General features: G+C 47.1%; 1 protein-coding gene across 3 annotated transcripts in view; it reads left to right on the top strand.

The window, feature by feature from the left end:
* The first annotated feature begins 3,512 nt into the window (after window positions 1-3,512).
* The window catches only part of CCDC149 (coiled-coil domain containing 149), a 63,987-nt gene continuing 49,971 nt past the window's right edge, over window positions 3,513-17,528 (top strand). The window contains exons 1-2 of one of the 3 annotated variants that reach the window (XM_069977484.1): window positions 3,513-3,667; window positions 13,063-13,224. In XM_069977484.1, the coding sequence (XP_069833585.1) occupies window positions 3,620-3,667; window positions 13,063-13,224 (210 nt within the window). In that variant the 5' untranslated portion in view covers window positions 3,513-3,619. Of the gene's footprint in view, window positions 3,668-11,477; window positions 11,580-11,644; window positions 11,727-13,062; window positions 13,225-17,528 lie in introns of those variants that run through there. The other 2 variants (XM_069977483.1, XM_069977486.1) reach the window with 2 other exon arrangements.

Below are 17,528 nucleotides of genomic sequence, written 5' to 3'. Positions count from 1 at the left end.
TAACTTTACATGGTCTCCACTTTACAGCTGAGTTGCTCTGGTTCCTTAACACTTCCACTTCTCGGTAATAATACTTACAGACTATGGTAGAAGATCTAAAAAAGAAAGAAATGTCACAAATTGACTTGTTGCAGCACTAATCTCCTATTACAGTACCATGATGGTGGCCTACTATTACAGTGCCATGATGGTGGCCTACTATTACAGTGCCATGATGGTGGCCTACTATTACAGTGCCATGATGGTGGCCTACTATTACAGTGCCATGATGGTGGCCTACTATTACAGTGCCATGATGGTGGCCTACTATTACAGTGCCATGATGGTGGCCTACTATTACAGTGCCATGATGGTGGCCTACTATAACAGTACCATGATAGTGGACTACTATCATAGTACCATGATGGTGGACTACTATTACAGTGCCATGATGGTGGCCTACTATTACAGTGCCATGATGGTGGCCTACTATTACAGTGCCATGATGGTGGCCTACTATTACAGTGCCATGATGGTGGCCTACTATTACAGTGCCATGATGGTGGCCTACTATTACAGTGCCATGATGGTGGCCTACTATTACAGTGCCATGATGGTGGCCTACTATAACAGTACCATGATGGTGGACTACTATCATAGTACCATGATGGTGGACTACTATTACAGTGCCATGATGGTGGCCTACTATTACAGTGCCATGATGGTGGCCTAATATTATAGTGCCATGATGGTGGCCTACTATTACAGTGCCATGATGGTGGACTACTATAACAGTGCCATGATGGTGGACTACTATTACAGTGCCATGATGGTGGACTACTATTACAGTGCCATGATGGTGGCCTACTATTACAGTGCCATGATGGTGGCCTACTATTACAGTTCCATGATGGTGGCCTACTATTACAGTTCCATGATGGTGGCCTACTATTACAGTGCCATGATGGTGGCCTACTATTACAGTACCATGATGGTGGACTACTATCATAGTACCATGATGGTGGCCTACTATTACAGTGCCATGATGGTGGCCTACTATTACAGTGCCATGATGGTGGCCTACTATTACAGTGCCATGATGGTGGCCTACTATTACAGTACCATGATGGTGGCCTACTATCACAGTACCATGATGGTGGCCTACTATTACAGTGCCATGATGGTGGCCTACTATTACAGTGCCATGATGGTGGCCTACTATAACAGTGCCATGATGGTGGCCTACTATTACAGTGCCATGATGGTGGCCTACTATAACAGTGCCATGATGGTGGCCTACTATCATAGTACCATGTTGGTATCACTGCACTCTTTAGAACAGCCCCTACTTTCACAAATGTTTGTAAAGGCAGACTGCATATTAGTAGGGTGTGGATTTTCTATACCTATGGCAATGAGACTGAATGACACACCAAAATTCGATAATTCAGAGTTGTATCTTAAAGGGGTTGTCCAGCGTAAATATGTTTCTTTAAAATCAACTGTTGTCAGAAAGTTATGTAGATTTGTAATTTACTTCTATTTAAAAATCTCAAGTCGTCCAGTATTTATCAGCTGCTGTATGTCCTGCAGGAAGTGGTGTTTTCTTTTCAGTCTGACACAGTGCTCTCTGCTGACATCTCTGTCCAGGAACTGTCCAAAGCAGCAGCAAATTCCCATAGAAAACCTCTCCTGCTCTGGACAGTTCCTGTCTCGGACAGAGGTGGCAGCAGAGAGCACTGTGTCAGACTGAAAACAACATTCCCTATAGGACATTCATCAGCTGATAAGTATTGGAAGACCTGAGATTTTTAAATAGAATTACAAATTTATATAACTTTCTGAAACCAGTTGATTTGAAAAAAAAAAAAAAAAAAAAAGATTTTCTCTGGATAACCCCTGTAATATTTCTGCCCATGTAATGCCAATAGCCTGGCTGAAAGAATGTGTCTTGTTGGCACCCTCTGCACTGAGAGTGTTTGCCTTACCTGCCCCCCAAGCTACACCGGGTGCGTGTCTAGTCCACGGGAGCCTGGTCACGCAGCCCAATTCTTCGTTGTCCCTAGTCAAGGCACCAATGATGAGACCAATGCCAGGGTTCGGAAACAACAGTAGTTGTATGTTTATTTGAACGGCAACTCAAGTAGCAACAGTCTCTGGATGCAACCAGGAATAATCAACTTGGCAATAGGCAGAATTAGGTACAACGGAGGAGATGGGTGGTGTTGCAATAGGCCGTAATCCATAAGTGTCTCTTTTGTTAGAAGAATCTTTTCTGAGGATGGGAGTAGTAGTTCGCCTGAGATACTGATGCTGGGTATAGTAGTTATGAAGAAAATACTTGCAGTTAGCGATGATGAGGAGAATATGGAGAATTGAATGATGAACGCAGATCTTGAAGTGGATAGGAGTTTTGAAGAATACAGCAGGTCTTGACTGGACCGGAACAGGTATATATATATATCTGACAGAGGAGTGGTAGAGGAGCGTCCACACCACGAGGCTGGCGGTACCGGACCTTCTCTTCTGAGGACCAGCGAGAAAGCGACCTTCTCTCTTGAAGACTAGAGAGGAACTAACTAAACCCCATCCAAAAGCTCGATGGTTATTGGAGTTGCTATGGCAGTCACGTGATACTAGGCCTCTTGCATCACCACACCACACGACAAACAAATAAGCAAATCGATATACATGAGCAGTATTATGACAGAATAAGATGCAATACCAGACTTAAACACTAGGGGCAACATAAAACAAGCTTTTGCAGTGTCTATTACATTTTCCAGCACTTAAACTAACAGAATAATTTTAGAAAGAAAGAACCTATGTGCTGGGACACTGCAATAGCCGCTGTATTTATTCGATTATCGACCGTTACGGCCAATAATCGCTTGGTGTAATAGGTAGTGTTAAAAGGCAACGATCAGCGATCATTGCCTTTAAACATGTTGAAAAAACTTCAATGATAACAACAATCTGCTTCCGTTGCTCTGTGTAATAGGAGCAGCAGCAGTAGACCGCCGCTATCTCCTGTGAGCCAACTTGATGATCTTTAGAGCGCTGATCTGACAGGTCGCTACTCGCTTGCTCCTACTGATCGGTCCATGTAATAGGGGCTTTAGTTATGGTGCTCAGATTAGGAGTTAGGAGTCTTAAACATACAATTATGCAAAACTCCAGGCGAGGGGGCACCATCCCAAAGAGTCTAATATTGCATACCTAGGAAGATTCCCCATTCAGAGCTCCTGGAATGTTAGGTGACAACTATGATGGTGCACTACATGGTAGTTGTCATCTAAGTGGCTAAACGTTTAAAAACTTGACAAAAAGTTTTTAAACTTTAATTCTGGAGGAAATGTTCCACCGTGCAGGAATCACATACAGCTCACTGGTTATAGACAAACTTCCAATGCAGACATGCCGGACACATGCTGATAATAAGTGGTGTAACAGGTTTGTCACACATGGCTGGTGCACACCCCTCCCTCCCCAGGTTTGTTAAGGCTGACGTAGAACAAACAGTGCAGGCAATGTGGATCACAGGCTGAGGAAGCTGCAGCTTATGGACGACAGCCGTACTGTAAATGGGCCTGAGAGCACTGCCGAAGCTTACGGCCTGGTGTACTAAGCACTGCCAGTCATGAATAGTAAGCAAACTGAGAGCGACTGGCAAGGGCTGGTCAGCGAGGTGAGTCCCCAGGTGTATCCAGCATATGTAACATAGACAAGAATTACTGATACCTAATAATACTATACCACATGTGGTTGTTTTGCTTTTATTATGTTGGCTATATACAGATGTAGCAGAGCTGAAAGTGTAACTCTTTGGGCTGTCATTGTTTATGCATCCTGCTCGGGGCTCACAGTTCAGTCATATTTGTTGGATCAGCTGATCCTACTGATAGGGGCGTAACTGATGGCTTATCAATCAAGGCTATCAGGGATCTTATTAGGATAGTATAGTAACGTATATCTACACTATTTAGAGTCTGAACATGACTGTTATTAGATAACTTTATATTTAGAACTGTTACTTGGTCACTGTATGTCGGTATTATTTGAGGACTGTATGGTGGTTCTATTGTGCGGTACTACTACTAAAGCACTGTACAGTATATGTATACTGGAGCCAGTATTATATAGGTAACATACGAAACTGATAATTTGGGACTATATTGTATGGTGTTATATGTGTGGGCATTGTATGATGATGTGCACATCCTTCATGAGGCTGGCTCTGAATATAATGACTACCTGACATGTATTAGCCTACTGATCAGACCAGTAGCCAGGGGGACCACAGCCCTGGAGTCAGGGGGGCCACAGCGCTGGAGTCAGGGAGACCACAGCCCTGGAGTCAGGGGGACCACTGCCCTGGAGTCAGGGGGACCACTGCCCTGGAGTCAGGGGGACCACTGCCCTGGAGTCAGGGGGACCACAGCCCTGGAGTCAGGGGGGCCACAGCCCTGGAGTCAGGGGGGCCACAGCCCTGGAGTCAGGGGGGCCACAGCCCTGGAGTCAGGGGGGCCACAGCCCTGGAATCAAGGGGGCCACAGCCCTGGAATCAGGGGGGCCACAGCCCTGGAATCAGGGGGGCCACAGCCCTGGAGTCAAATGCAGTCAAATCTAACTGCAGGGTAAATAAAATAAGAACCGCAACAGATAAATGAGATGAATGCTGCTCAATCTTACTGTGTCAACTCAGTTTAATTATATTATAAGGGTACAAACCCACTTGCCGGATCTGCAGCGAGTCTCCTTGCTGCGTTTTTGCAGAGAGACTCGCTGCAGATCCTGGCCCTATACTTTCAATAGCAGAGAAACTCGCAGCAGGGATGTACATCCCTGCTGCGATTTTGTCTGCAGCCCGCCCCATTAACCCCCCGGCCGCCGGACATTATACATTACCGGGTCCCCGTTCCTGCTTGCTTCGGGGCTCCCGGTGTCTTCACGGCCCGCCCGGCCAATCACTGCGCTGCGGCGAGGCAGCGCACTGATTGGCCGGGCGGAACGTGCCGGGAGCCGCCGAAGCAAGCAGGAGCGGGGACCTGGTAATGTATATCCTGCCCGCCCCCCTGCAGCCCCGATCGCCCCGCAGCCCCCGGCCGCACGATCGCCCCCAGCCCCGCAGCCCCCGGTCGCACGATCGCCTGCAGCCCCCCAGCCCCCAGCCGCACGATCGCCCCCAGCTCCGCAGCCCCCGGCCGCATGATCGCCCGCAGCCCCCAGCCCCGCAGCCCCCGGCTGCACGATCGCCCGCTGGGGGCGATCGTGCGGCCGGGGGCTGCGATGCTGGGGGCGATCGTGAGGTCGGGGGCTGCAGGGCTGGGGGCGATCGTGCGGCCAGGGGCTGCGGGCGATGGTGCGGTCGGGGGCTGTGGGCGATCGTGCGGCCGGGGGCTGCGATGCTGGGGGCGATCGTCAGGTCGGGGGCTGCAGGGCTGGGGGCGATCGTGCGGTCGGGGGCTGAGGGGCTGGGGGCGATCGTGCGGCCGGGGGCTGCGGGGCGATCGGGGCTGCAGGGGGGCGGACAGGATATACATTACCAGGTCCCCGCTCCTGCTTCCTTCGGCGGCTCCCGGCACGTTCCGCCCGGCCAATCAGTGCGCTGCCCCGCCGCAGCGCAGTGATTGGCCGGGCGGGCCGTGAAGACACCGGGAGCCCCGAAGCAAGCAGGAACGGGGACCCGGTAATGTATAATGTCCGGCGGCCAGGGGGTTAATGGGGCGGGCTGCAGACAAAATCGCAGCAGGGATGTACATCCCTGCTGCGAGTTTCTCTGCTATTGAAAGTATAGGGCCAGGATCTGCAGCGAGTCTCGCTGCAAAAACGCAGCAAGGAGACTCGCTGTAGATCCGGCAAGTGGGTTTGTAACCTAAGGCCACATTTACACATCTGTAGTCCCGCCTGTGGCCTGTGGACCCGCAGCCGACCACAGTCTTTCTTCAATGGGATGGATCACTTCTCTCAGAATAGGGAGTTTGGGAATTTGCTGCTGCTCTGGACAGTTACTGTCACAGACAGAGGTGGCAGCAGCACTGTGTCAGAGTGGAAGGAATACACCACTTCCTGCAGGACATACACAGCTGATAAGTACTGGAAGACTGGAAATTTTTAAATAGAAGTAAATCACAAATCTTTATAACTTTCTGACACCAGTTGATTTAAAAGAAAAAGCAGTCAAATAGAGGTATAGTAGATGGCACTGCTCTCACTCACAATCATTCGGCAGGTGTCCCTGTTCAGACCATATATTCAGTGCTCAAATTGAAAACAGTAGCAATAACCAAAGTTTGAAAGGCAAAGAATGGCACTCACCAGCTGCAGCTTAAATGAAATCCATCTTTTATTGGAACTTCAAGATAGCGGGGGGAAACAGAGAGCAGGTAGAGACTATCCTGAAGTTCCAATAAAATTTATTTTATTCAAGTTACAGCTGGTGAGAGCCGTTCTTTGCCTTTCATACTTTGTTTAAAAGAAAAAAGTTGTACTGGAGTACCCCTTTAAACCTGTCTGTGGTTTCATGCTGCTATCCACCACACCAGTCCTGAGTGATACACCTTCCCCTATATATTTATAGACACATGTCATTTAATGCTGGTGGGAGGACACCCCTATGACTACTTGCTTTGCTCCTGGTGGCTCTGAGGGTCTACGAGTAAATCATAGTATGTCATCCTGTAGGGCGCAGGGTCTCTTTTTTTATGTTGCTTGTGGTTTGGACACCATAAAACCACAACTTCCACGCTATGTGCTCATATATATGTGTTTACCTTGTGAACAGAATTTACACGTTTTTTTGCTGTTATTATATGATGCGGTACAGGTGTGGCTTTTTATTGCACTACAGACTTAGGGCCCTTTTACACGGAAAGATTATCTGACAGATTATCTGCCAAAGATTTGAAGCCAAAACCAGGAATGGATTTAAAAAGAGAAGAAATCTCAGGCTTTGCTTTATTACCTGATCTCTGTTTATAGTCCATTCCTGGCTTTGGCTTCAAATCTTTGGCAAATAATCTGTCAGATAATCTTTCCGTGTAAAAGGGCCCTTAGGAAAGTCAGACATCAGACATATCCCTAAGAACAGATATCTAAGGGATAAAGATGAATCTTTCCAGGATGCAAATAGTAAGAATAAAATCTGTACAGACATAAGTCCTACCAGGGGTGTTACTAGAAATTGCCGGGCCCCATAGCTAACTTTTGTGTGGATTTACAAAGGTGTTGGCCACTTTATAGTAATTTTTTTCAGGGTACAGTATTTGTAAGTGTACTCACAGCCCTTATTGACAGCAGCTCCTCATAGAGCTAAAATCAGACTCTCCTCCTCCTGATTCTGTCCATAAGATGGCCAACATGGAGAAGCATGTGACCATGCCCCGCCCCCCCTGAGTCCACCACCTGTATATGTCTATGAAGGACACTAGGGGGCGGGGCATGGTCACATGCTTCTGCATGTCGGCCATCTTATGGACACACTCACTGGAGGGCAGGACAGCACAGCCTGGAGGAGAGGAGTCTAATTTCAGCTCTATGAGTGCAGTGAGCACACTTACTAATACTGTATACTGAGCAATTTTACTTTAAAGTGGACAACCCCTTTAATTAAAGATTAAAGCCTAGCATTAATAGCAGCTGCTGCAAAACATCTTGAGGCTATGTTCACACTATGTATATGTCCGGCCGTAGTTCGTACACGGCCGGACATGTGCGGCTGAAACTACGGCCGTGGGAAAAATAGACATGCGGCCGGATTGCGAACATGCGGGTGAACCGCGAACATACGCCCGTAGTACAGTTATGCCTCCCTAGCTTGTTTCGAAGCGATCTGAAACAGGTCATTTACTTGGAAATCTTCGCCCAGCCCAATAAAACTCACAGAACCTTTTGGATCTAAAAATCAAGTTCAATTTGGCTGAAATAAGTACTCCGTACGGGACCGCATGGAAATCCACGGCCGTGAGTTGGAACAGTTCCGGCCGCAAACAATGGTCTTGTTCATTTTTCACGGCTCCGTATACGATCCGGCCGTAGGCTCATACGTAGTGTGCACTATGCGGCCGTATATCGTATACTTTCCAGCGTATCCATCAACCTCATAACTACGGGCGTATATTCGGGGTTTGCACTACGACCGGAAATATACGTAGTGTGAACATGGCCTGAGGATGGATTCACTTGTAAGTGATCTGCAGAGGATTTCACACTGCGAGCTCACAGCGAAATCCACTGACTTGTTTCGGGGGCTCCCGGCATCCTGATGTTCTACTCATCCATTCAGCCAAGCAGATGTGAGCACAGTCAGAACTCAGGGAAGGAAACTCATAAGATAATAACAAGTAACAGATTATTAGTGTCCAGAAGGAGGGATATTTGAACATCTATTTTACTTAACCGGATAACTCCTTGAAGTTTCACTGTTGTTACCAAATTTTTTTTACATGTCATAGAGACATGTCAAAAGCTTTGATCAGTCCGGGTCTGAGTGATCACACCCCTACCAATCGGGAGAAAGAGTCAGGCTGTAGCGCCTCTTCTCCCACCTCTATTTCTCGAACGGTTTTGGTCTGAACACTCAGACTCTTTGACATGTCAAAATTTGTTCCAGGACCGAGCTTGTAATCCAAATCCACTCTTAAACCAAAGCAAATTTTCCCATAAGACATCATTGAAATGCAGAAAATTGGTTTCACACCCCAAAAATAATGATTTATTATTCTGAATAACATGTAAAACAGATGAAACAAACATTCAGAAACAGCAGAATATGTGATATTATAAGTTACTGTACAGTAATGGAGAGGATGGGAAACACAAGGGCTGACAGAGACTGCAGGGAGCATGAAGGAATGAGCAGGACAGATGTGGGCACATACATGCAGGACTCTCTGTCTGGGGAGAGAGGGGTTACAGCTATGGAGCGATTACCTCCACAGTCCTGTCCCCTGATGTAAGCCCCAGCCTGAAGTGGATCTGCTATGATTTGGAAGGTGAGGGAGACTTCCTGGGTCAGCGTACAGTGCTGTAAACCCTGCTATGCAGACTATGCCCCTCCCCCACTCCCCCTCCCACCCAGTACAGGGAGCTCTTACACCAAAGCAATGCTCTTAAACCAAGTTACAATTTTGAAAAACTGTGAGCTCTTCTTGCAAAATGCTCTCAATCCAAGTTATTCTTAAACCAAGGTATCACTATATATATACACTCACCGGCCACGTTATTAGGTACACCATGCTAGTAACGGGTTGGACCCCCTTTTGCCTTCAGAACTGCCTCAATTCTTGGTGGCATAGATACAACAAGGTGCTGGAAGCATTCCTCAGAGATTTTGGTCCATATTGACATGATGGCATCACACAGTTGCCGCAGATTTGTCGGCTGCACATCCATGATGCGAATCTCCCGTTCCACCACATCCCAAAGATGCTCTATTGGATTGAGATCTGGTGACTGTGGAGGCCATTGGAGTACAGTGAACTCATTGTCATGTTCAAGAAACCAGTCTGAGATGATTCTAGCTTTATGACATGGTGCATTATCCTGCTGAAAGTAGCCATCAGATGTTGGGTACATTGTGGTCATAAAGGGATGGACATGGTCAGCAACAATACTCAGGTAGGCTGTGGTGTTGCAACGATGCTCAATTGGTACCAAGGGGCCCAAAGAGTGCCAAGAAAATATTCCCCACACCATGACACCACCACCACCAGCCTGAACCATTGATACAAGGCAGGATGGATCCATGCTTTCATGTTGTTGACGCCAAATTCTGACCCTACCATCCAAATGTCGCAGCAGAAATCGAGACTCATCAGACCAGGCAACGTTTTTCCAATCTTCTACTGTCCAATTTCGATGAGCTTGTGCAAATTGTAGCCTCAGTTTCCTGTTCTTAGCTGAAAGGAGTGGCACCCGGTGTGGTCTTCTGCTGCTGTAGCCCATCTGCCTCAAAGTTGGACGTACTGTGCGTTCAGAGATGCTCTTCTGCCTACCTTGGTTGTAACGGTTGGCTATTTGAGTCACTGTTGCATTTCTATCAGCTGGAACCAGTCTGCCCATTCTCCTCTGACCTCTGGCATCAACAAGGCATTTCTGCCCACAGAACTGCCGCTCACTGGATGTTTTTTCTTTTTCGGACCATTATCTGTAAACCCTAGAGATGGTTGTGCGTGAAAATCCCAGTAGATCAGCAGTTTTTGAAATACTCAGACCAGCCCTTCTGGCACCAACAACCATGCCACGTTCAAAGGCACTCAAATCACCTTTCTTCCCCATACTGATGCTCGGTTTGAACTGCAGGAGATTGTCTTGACCATGTCTACATGCCTAAATGCACTGAGTTGCCGCCATTAGAAATTAAGTGGTAACGTGCAGTTGGACAGGTGTACCTAATAAAGTGGCCGGTGAGTGTATATATATATATATATATATATATATATATGTGTATATTGGTACCTTGCTTTAAGAGTAACTTGGTTTAAAAGTGTTTTGCAAGAAGAGCTCACAGTTTTTCAAAACTGTAACTTGGTTTAAGAGCATTGCTTTGGTGTAAGAGCTCCCTGTACTGGGTGAGAGGGGGAGTGGGGGAGGGGCATAGTCTGCATAGCGGGGTCTACAGCACTGTACTCTGACCCAGGAAGTCTCCCTCACCTTCCAAATCATAGCAGATCCACTTCAGGCTGGGGCTTACATCAGGGGACAGGACTGTGGAGGTAATCTCTCCATAGCTGTAACCCCTCTCTCCCCGGACAGAGAGTGCTGCATGTATGTGCCCACATCTGTCCCGCTCATTCCTTCATGCTCCCTGCAGTCTCTGTCAGTCCTTGTGTTTCCCATCCTCTCCATTACTGTACAGTAACCTATAATATCACATATTCTGCTGTTTCTGAATGTTTGTTTCATCTGTTTTACATGTTATTCAGAATAATAAATTATTATTTTTGGGGTGTGAAACCAATTTTCTGCATTTCTATGATTTCTTATGGGAAAAAGTGCTTTGGTTTGTATCTGTACAGACCCACAGAACAAAGCCAACCCGCATTCTTTCTGTACAGAAAACCAAACGCAAGGCTGAGGTTGTGTTCACACACATTGCAGTTTTATGATCATGAGGTAATGTCGCGTTTTCACTGAAATTACACATTGCTCTGGCAGTACCGCATTGTGTGTGTACACAGTCTTGAGAAGGATCAGTAGCTGAAGTAAGGCAGTAATAGTGGAGACAGGCGCCCCCTGATATATATACATGAGTATGTACATAAGAGCACAGATGTGGACGTTATAGTGTGATAATATGCTACTGATGACGTCGCACAGGAGGAAGATGGACGCACAGCTACACAGGATCTAGATCCCCTCTGCTCCGGTGACGTCACTAGGAGACGAGGGAATCCTCCCTGAACGGGAATAGCCCCCGCTCCGCTCGCTGATTGGCTGCTCGCAGCTCCAACCCTGACAGCAGACGTCTGCGGGCGGTGCACTGCGCATGCGTCATCCCCGGGGAGCTGAGGCTGAGATTATAGGGGACTGCGGGGAGCTGGAGCAGCATGATGAGGAGCGGAGGTGGGGGAGACACAGATGATGGCCGGGACTGGGAGGTGAGGACGGAGCCTGCTCCTCCGGGCACTGCACTATGGAGAGCCTTATATACACTGAGACAGGTGTAGGAGGGGGAAGGGTTGTCATAGATCGCTGCTTCCCAGTCACTGGGCTCCTAGCTGCTGCACGACCACCACTCCAATCAGGTACTGACAGCTGGAGACTCTCAGATAATGATGGGGGTCGTAGTCCTGCTCAATGATGGGGAGCACTGCTATACAAGCCTTAGGCCCAGGCTGCTGACTATGGCCATGCCTCCCAGGAGCCATATGTCAGGGCAGCCATCACCCTCCAGTAGTATGCATATACATATATACTTCTATATACCACACACAATGCATTGCACCCATAGGGTGGGTTCATACTGAGAAATTCTCGCAGATAATATCCGCGGAATTCCGTCGGCTGTCCGCGCGCCTTTCCGCCGGCTCCATAGACACCATTCTATGGGCCGGCGTATTCCGTTATCCACTGAAAGAAGTGACATGAATGGTGTCTATGGAGCCGGTGGAAAGGCGTGCGGACAGCCGACAGAATTCCACGGATATTATGCGCGAGAATTCCTCAGTATGAAGCCACCCTTAGATGTGTATTCTGCACACCGGTGCACATTTACATCTTTACATCTATAGTGGAAATCATGAACTGCTACGATGGTCAGAACCACAATAAAAGTGTGTGTAATGGTGGCAGATGTATGGGCATCAGTAGTGGATTATAATAGGTCCGTTTCAGGCGGCAGCCCGGGGCCCATGGCAACCCAAAAAGACTTATACATTTAGTGGTGTAATCCTGGATACAGTTCTGCCATGATTTTCAAAAATTCACAGCTTTTTTACAGCATTTTTTCAAAATTTAGGGCACCATGACATTATCTATCCTGTATTATGAACACTACGCTAGTCCTGCCATCAGTACAGTGGGTTGGGGGGGCCCAGGCCTGGTGAGCAGCCCGGGGCCTATGGGAAAGTTAATCTGCCCCTGATGGGCATGACCCTGTGGGATATACTGCAACTGTTGTCGCCCCCTGTTCACACAGGACTATTTGAGTTCCTATCAAGAAAAGTTTTCAGGTTTGTCTGCACAGTTGGGCATGGAGAGACAAGGGGTCCTATGCTTGAGGAGTTCCGTGCATGAGCTCTAGTAACTCTCATAGGGTTTGTACATGGGACGTATGCTCAGCAATCCAATCTCCCATTACAGCTGCCTCTGCATGAAGGGAATGTGTGAATGATGGTTGATTAAAGCAAAAGGGCGCATGAACAAGCTAACGATCATTTGTGCAGCCCTGGTCACATGATCACAGAGCCATGTAATAGGCTCAATAATAAGTCTTGATCAATTGGACTCTGGTCACATCTGCACGTGTCCCAGGAAAAATAACACAACATCCTGGTGAATCTAGCGGGCTCTATTGGGCACATGTGCCATTGGCCTCCAGTCTCTGGTATTATATTGAACAGTTTTTGTTCTTTTTGTCAGTTCCTCGTGTGCAAAAGGAAGCTGGAAAGCAAGAAAGAAGCTTTACTGATCCTCTCTAAAGAGTTGGACACATGTCAGCAAGAAAGGGACCAGTACAAGCTGATGGCAAACCAGCTACGGGAGCGGCACCAGGCGCTGAAGAAGAAGTACCGGGAGCTAATAGTATGTATTAAATGGCAGGGCATAAATAGGATCTAATGGTAATAGTGCTAGTTATGTTAGTCTACTGACACGTGAGACCACCCATAGTTAACTGTAAGAGGAGTCATTCAGTTTTCCATGTTTTTCCTGATTTTTCCACAGTTGCAGTTGTGAGTCGGTCTAGTTTTATATAAAATTGTCCGTCTATATTCCACCCATCAGTTCTGACCAGATGTCTACCTAGTGTAACATTACAGTGCATGGGTTATGGGATTGTTCTTTTTAGTGTTACCTACATGACTATGGTTCATCATTGCACGGCAATTATAGGTGACTTCAGCATAGAGGCAGTGTCTGATGACAGGCTTACGTACTCAGAAATTCATGAAAATTCAGAAAGTATGTAACCCTAGAATTGTAAAGTGCTGTGCAATCTGTTGGTGCTATATAAATAAAAATTATTATTATTACAGTAATACCTCTGTTCTCGAACTTAAAGGGAACCTGTCATCTGAGACGAGAGGGAAGAGCCCGTCCGACCCCCCGGTGGAGCCCCGGGCTCCACCGGGGGGTCGGCGGGCTCTTCCCTCTCTTCTCAGGGGACAGGTTCCCTTTAACTGGTTCAGGAGGGCAGTCTGGGAACTGAGCAGTGTATACCCATAGGAAATTAGGTAAATGTGTAAATTGGTTCCGCACCCCACCAACAATTACCTACAATGCTCATTTATTACATTGAAAAGTGCCCAGTGTAATCCCTACAGTACAGTACAGAACAGCACTGTATACTGTACAGGACCTTACATAACAGCACTTTACACTGTACAGGACATTACAGAACAGCACTATACTAAACAGGACATTTTCCACAAGAAACATTCAACAAAACCAGCAATTATAGTACAGTAGTCACTAACTCCTCACTCATCCTTTATATAGAGTCTCCCCCATCCCAGCACTGTAATGTATGGGAGATGGTGGTGCACTCACCCCAGCAATCTTATACAATACAGGATGGGAGATGGTGGTGCACTGACTGTACCACTACTGTACTGTATATGCACTCCAGCAGTCTTATCCAGTACTGTACAGGATGGGAGATGGTGGTGCACTGACTGTACTACTACTGTACTGTATATGCACTCCAGCAGTCTTATCCAGTACAGTACAGGATGCGAGATGGTGGTGCACTGACTATACTACTACTGTTCTGTATATGCACTCCAGCAGTATTATACAGTACTGGATGGGACATGGTGGTGCACTGACTGCACTACTAATGTACTGTATATGCACTACAGCAGTCTTATACAATACAGGATGGGATATGGTGGTGCACTGACTGTACTACTATTGTACTGTATATGCACTCTAGCAGTCTTATAAAGTACAGGATGGGAGATGGTGGTGCACTGACTGTACTACTATTGTACTGTATATGCACTCTAGCAGTCTTATAAAGTACAGGATGGGAGATGGTGGTGCACTGACTGTACTACTACTATACTGTATATGCACTCCAGCAGTCTTATCCAGTACAGGATGGGAGATGGTGGTGCACTGACTGTACTACTACTGTACTGTATATGCACTTCAGCAGTCTTATACAGTACAGGATGGGAGATGGTGGTGCACTGACTGTACTACTACTGTACTGTATATGCACTCCAGCAGTCTTATCCAGTACAGGATGGGAGATGGTGGTGCACTGATTGTATTACTACTGTACTGTATATGCACTCCAGCAGTCTTATCCAGTACAGTACAGGATGCGAGATGGTGGTGCACTGACTATACTACTACTGTTCTGTATATGCACTCCAGCAGTCTTATCCAGTACTGGATGGGACATGGTGGTGCACTGACTGTACTACTACTGTACTGTATATGCACTCCAGCAGTCTTATCCAGTACAGTACAGGATGCGAGATGGTGGTGCACTGACTATACTACTACTGTTCTGTATATGCACTCCAGCAGTATTATACAGTACTGGATGGGACATGGTGGTGCACTGACTGCACTACTAATGTACTGTATATGCACTACAGCAGTCTTATACAATACAGGATGGGATATGGTGGTGCACTGACTGTACTACTATTGTACTGTATATGCACTCTAGCAGTCTTATAAAGTACAGGATGGGAGATGGTGGTGCACTGACTGTACTACTACTGTACTGTATATGCACTCCAGCAGTCTTATCCAGTACAGGATGGGAGATGGTGGTGCACTGACTGTATTACTACTGTACTGTATATGCACTCCAGCAGTCTTATCCAGTACAGTACAGGATGAGAGATGGTGGTGCACTGACTATACTACTACTGTTCTGTATATGCACTCCAGCAGTCTTATACAGTACAGGATGGGAGATGGTGGTGCACTGACTGTACTACTACTGTACTGTATATGCACTCCAGCAGTCTTATCCAGTACAGTACAGGATGGCAGATGGTGGTGCACTGACTATACTACTACTGTTCTGTATATGCACTCCAGCAGTCTTATCCAGTACTGGATGGGACATGGTGGTGCACTGACTGTACTACTACTGTACTGTATATGCACTCCAGCAGTCTTATCCAGTACAGTACAGGATGCGAGATGGTGGTGCACTGACTATACTACTACTGTTCTGTATATGCACTCCAGCAGTCTTATACAATACAGGATGGGAGATGGTGGTGCGCTGACTGTACTTCTACTATACTGTATATGCACTCCAGCAGTCTTATCCAGTACAGGATGGGAGATGGTGGTGCACTGACTGTATTACTACTGTACTGTATATGCACTCCAGCAGTCTTATACAGTACAGGATGGTGGTGCACTGACTGTACTACTACTGTACTGTATATGCACTCCAGCAGTCTTATACAGTACAAGATGGGAGATGGTGGTGCACTGACTGTACTACTGTACTGTATATGTACTCCAGCAGTCTTATACAGTACAGGATGGGAGATGGTGGTGCACTGACTGTACTGCTACTGTACTGTATATGCACTCCAGCAGTCTTATACAGTACAGGATGGGAGATGGTGGTGCACTGGCTGTACTACTACTGTACTGTATATGCACTCCAGCAGTCTTATACAGTACAGGATGGGAGATGGTGGTGCACTGGCTGTACTTCTACTGTACTGTATATGCACTCCAGCAGTCTTATACAGTACAGGATGGCAGATGGTGGTGCAGTGGCTGTACTACTACTGTACTGTATATGCACTCCAGCAGTCTTATACAGTACAGGATGGCAGATGGTGGTGCAGTGGCTGTACTACTACTGTACTGTATATGCACTCCAGCAGTCTTATACAGTACAGGATGGGAAATGGTGGTGCACTGGCTGTACTACTACTGTACTGTATATGCACTCCAGCAGTCTTATACAGTACAGGATGGGAGATGGTGGTGCACTGGCTGTACTACTACTGTACTGTATATGCACTCCAGCAGTCTTATACAGTACAGGATGGGAGATGGTGGTGCACTGGCTGTACTACTATTGTACTTTATATGTATTCCAGCAGTCTTATACAGTACTGTACTCAGGGCCGTATTTACCATTAGGAACCCGTGGTCCGGTGCCTAGGGCAGCACCTTGCAGGGGGGCAGGAGCAGGGGGACAGAAAAAAATATTTTTTTTGTTTTTATTTTTTTAGTTTCCCTCCTCACGTTCAGACTTGCCAGTAAATCTGGTGACTTTTCCAGGGGGGTGGGGGGTATGGTGCTATTGGTCAGGTCTGGTATCGCCAATAGGTGCGTAAAGATGGGGCGTCTTCAGGTTTAGTGCCTAGAGCAGCAGCAGCTGTTAATACACCATCCACACTCGCAAAAACGTTCAAATACGGAGCAAAGTTCGAGTGCCTAACCCTACTTCTGGGTAAATTTTCACTCGAATACTGAACAGTTCGAGCCCAGAAGCATTTAAATACAGAGGTATTACTATATTACTAGACATATACTGAGGAAGTGAATCTCAAAGAGGGGAACCTACATGTCTGCTTAAGGGTCAGTTCACACGTACAGACTCGCAGCGTAAATCTTGCTGCGAGTCTGTCAGGTCCTGGCAGTTCACTACAGACTTGCAGCTGTCTGAACGACCGCTGCGTGTATGTTATTCTGCCGGCCCTTTAACCCCTTCTGCTGCCACCCGCCTCCTGCTCTGTATACATTACCTGTCCTCGCTGCACAGGGTCCCGGTGTACTGCTCTCCCGCCCGGCCAATCAGTGTGTTGCCCAGCCACTGCGAGTCTGTACATGTGAACTGACCCTAAAGGAGAAGTCTGCTTAAAGGAGAAACAATTATTACTTACCTC

Source organism: Dendropsophus ebraccatus, chromosome 7 (assembly GCF_027789765.1).
Source record: "Dendropsophus ebraccatus isolate aDenEbr1 chromosome 7, aDenEbr1.pat, whole genome shotgun sequence".
Taxonomy (NCBI): domain Eukaryota; kingdom Metazoa; phylum Chordata; class Amphibia; order Anura; family Hylidae; genus Dendropsophus; species Dendropsophus ebraccatus.
This window is presented reverse-complemented; position numbering and strand designations above follow the sequence as displayed.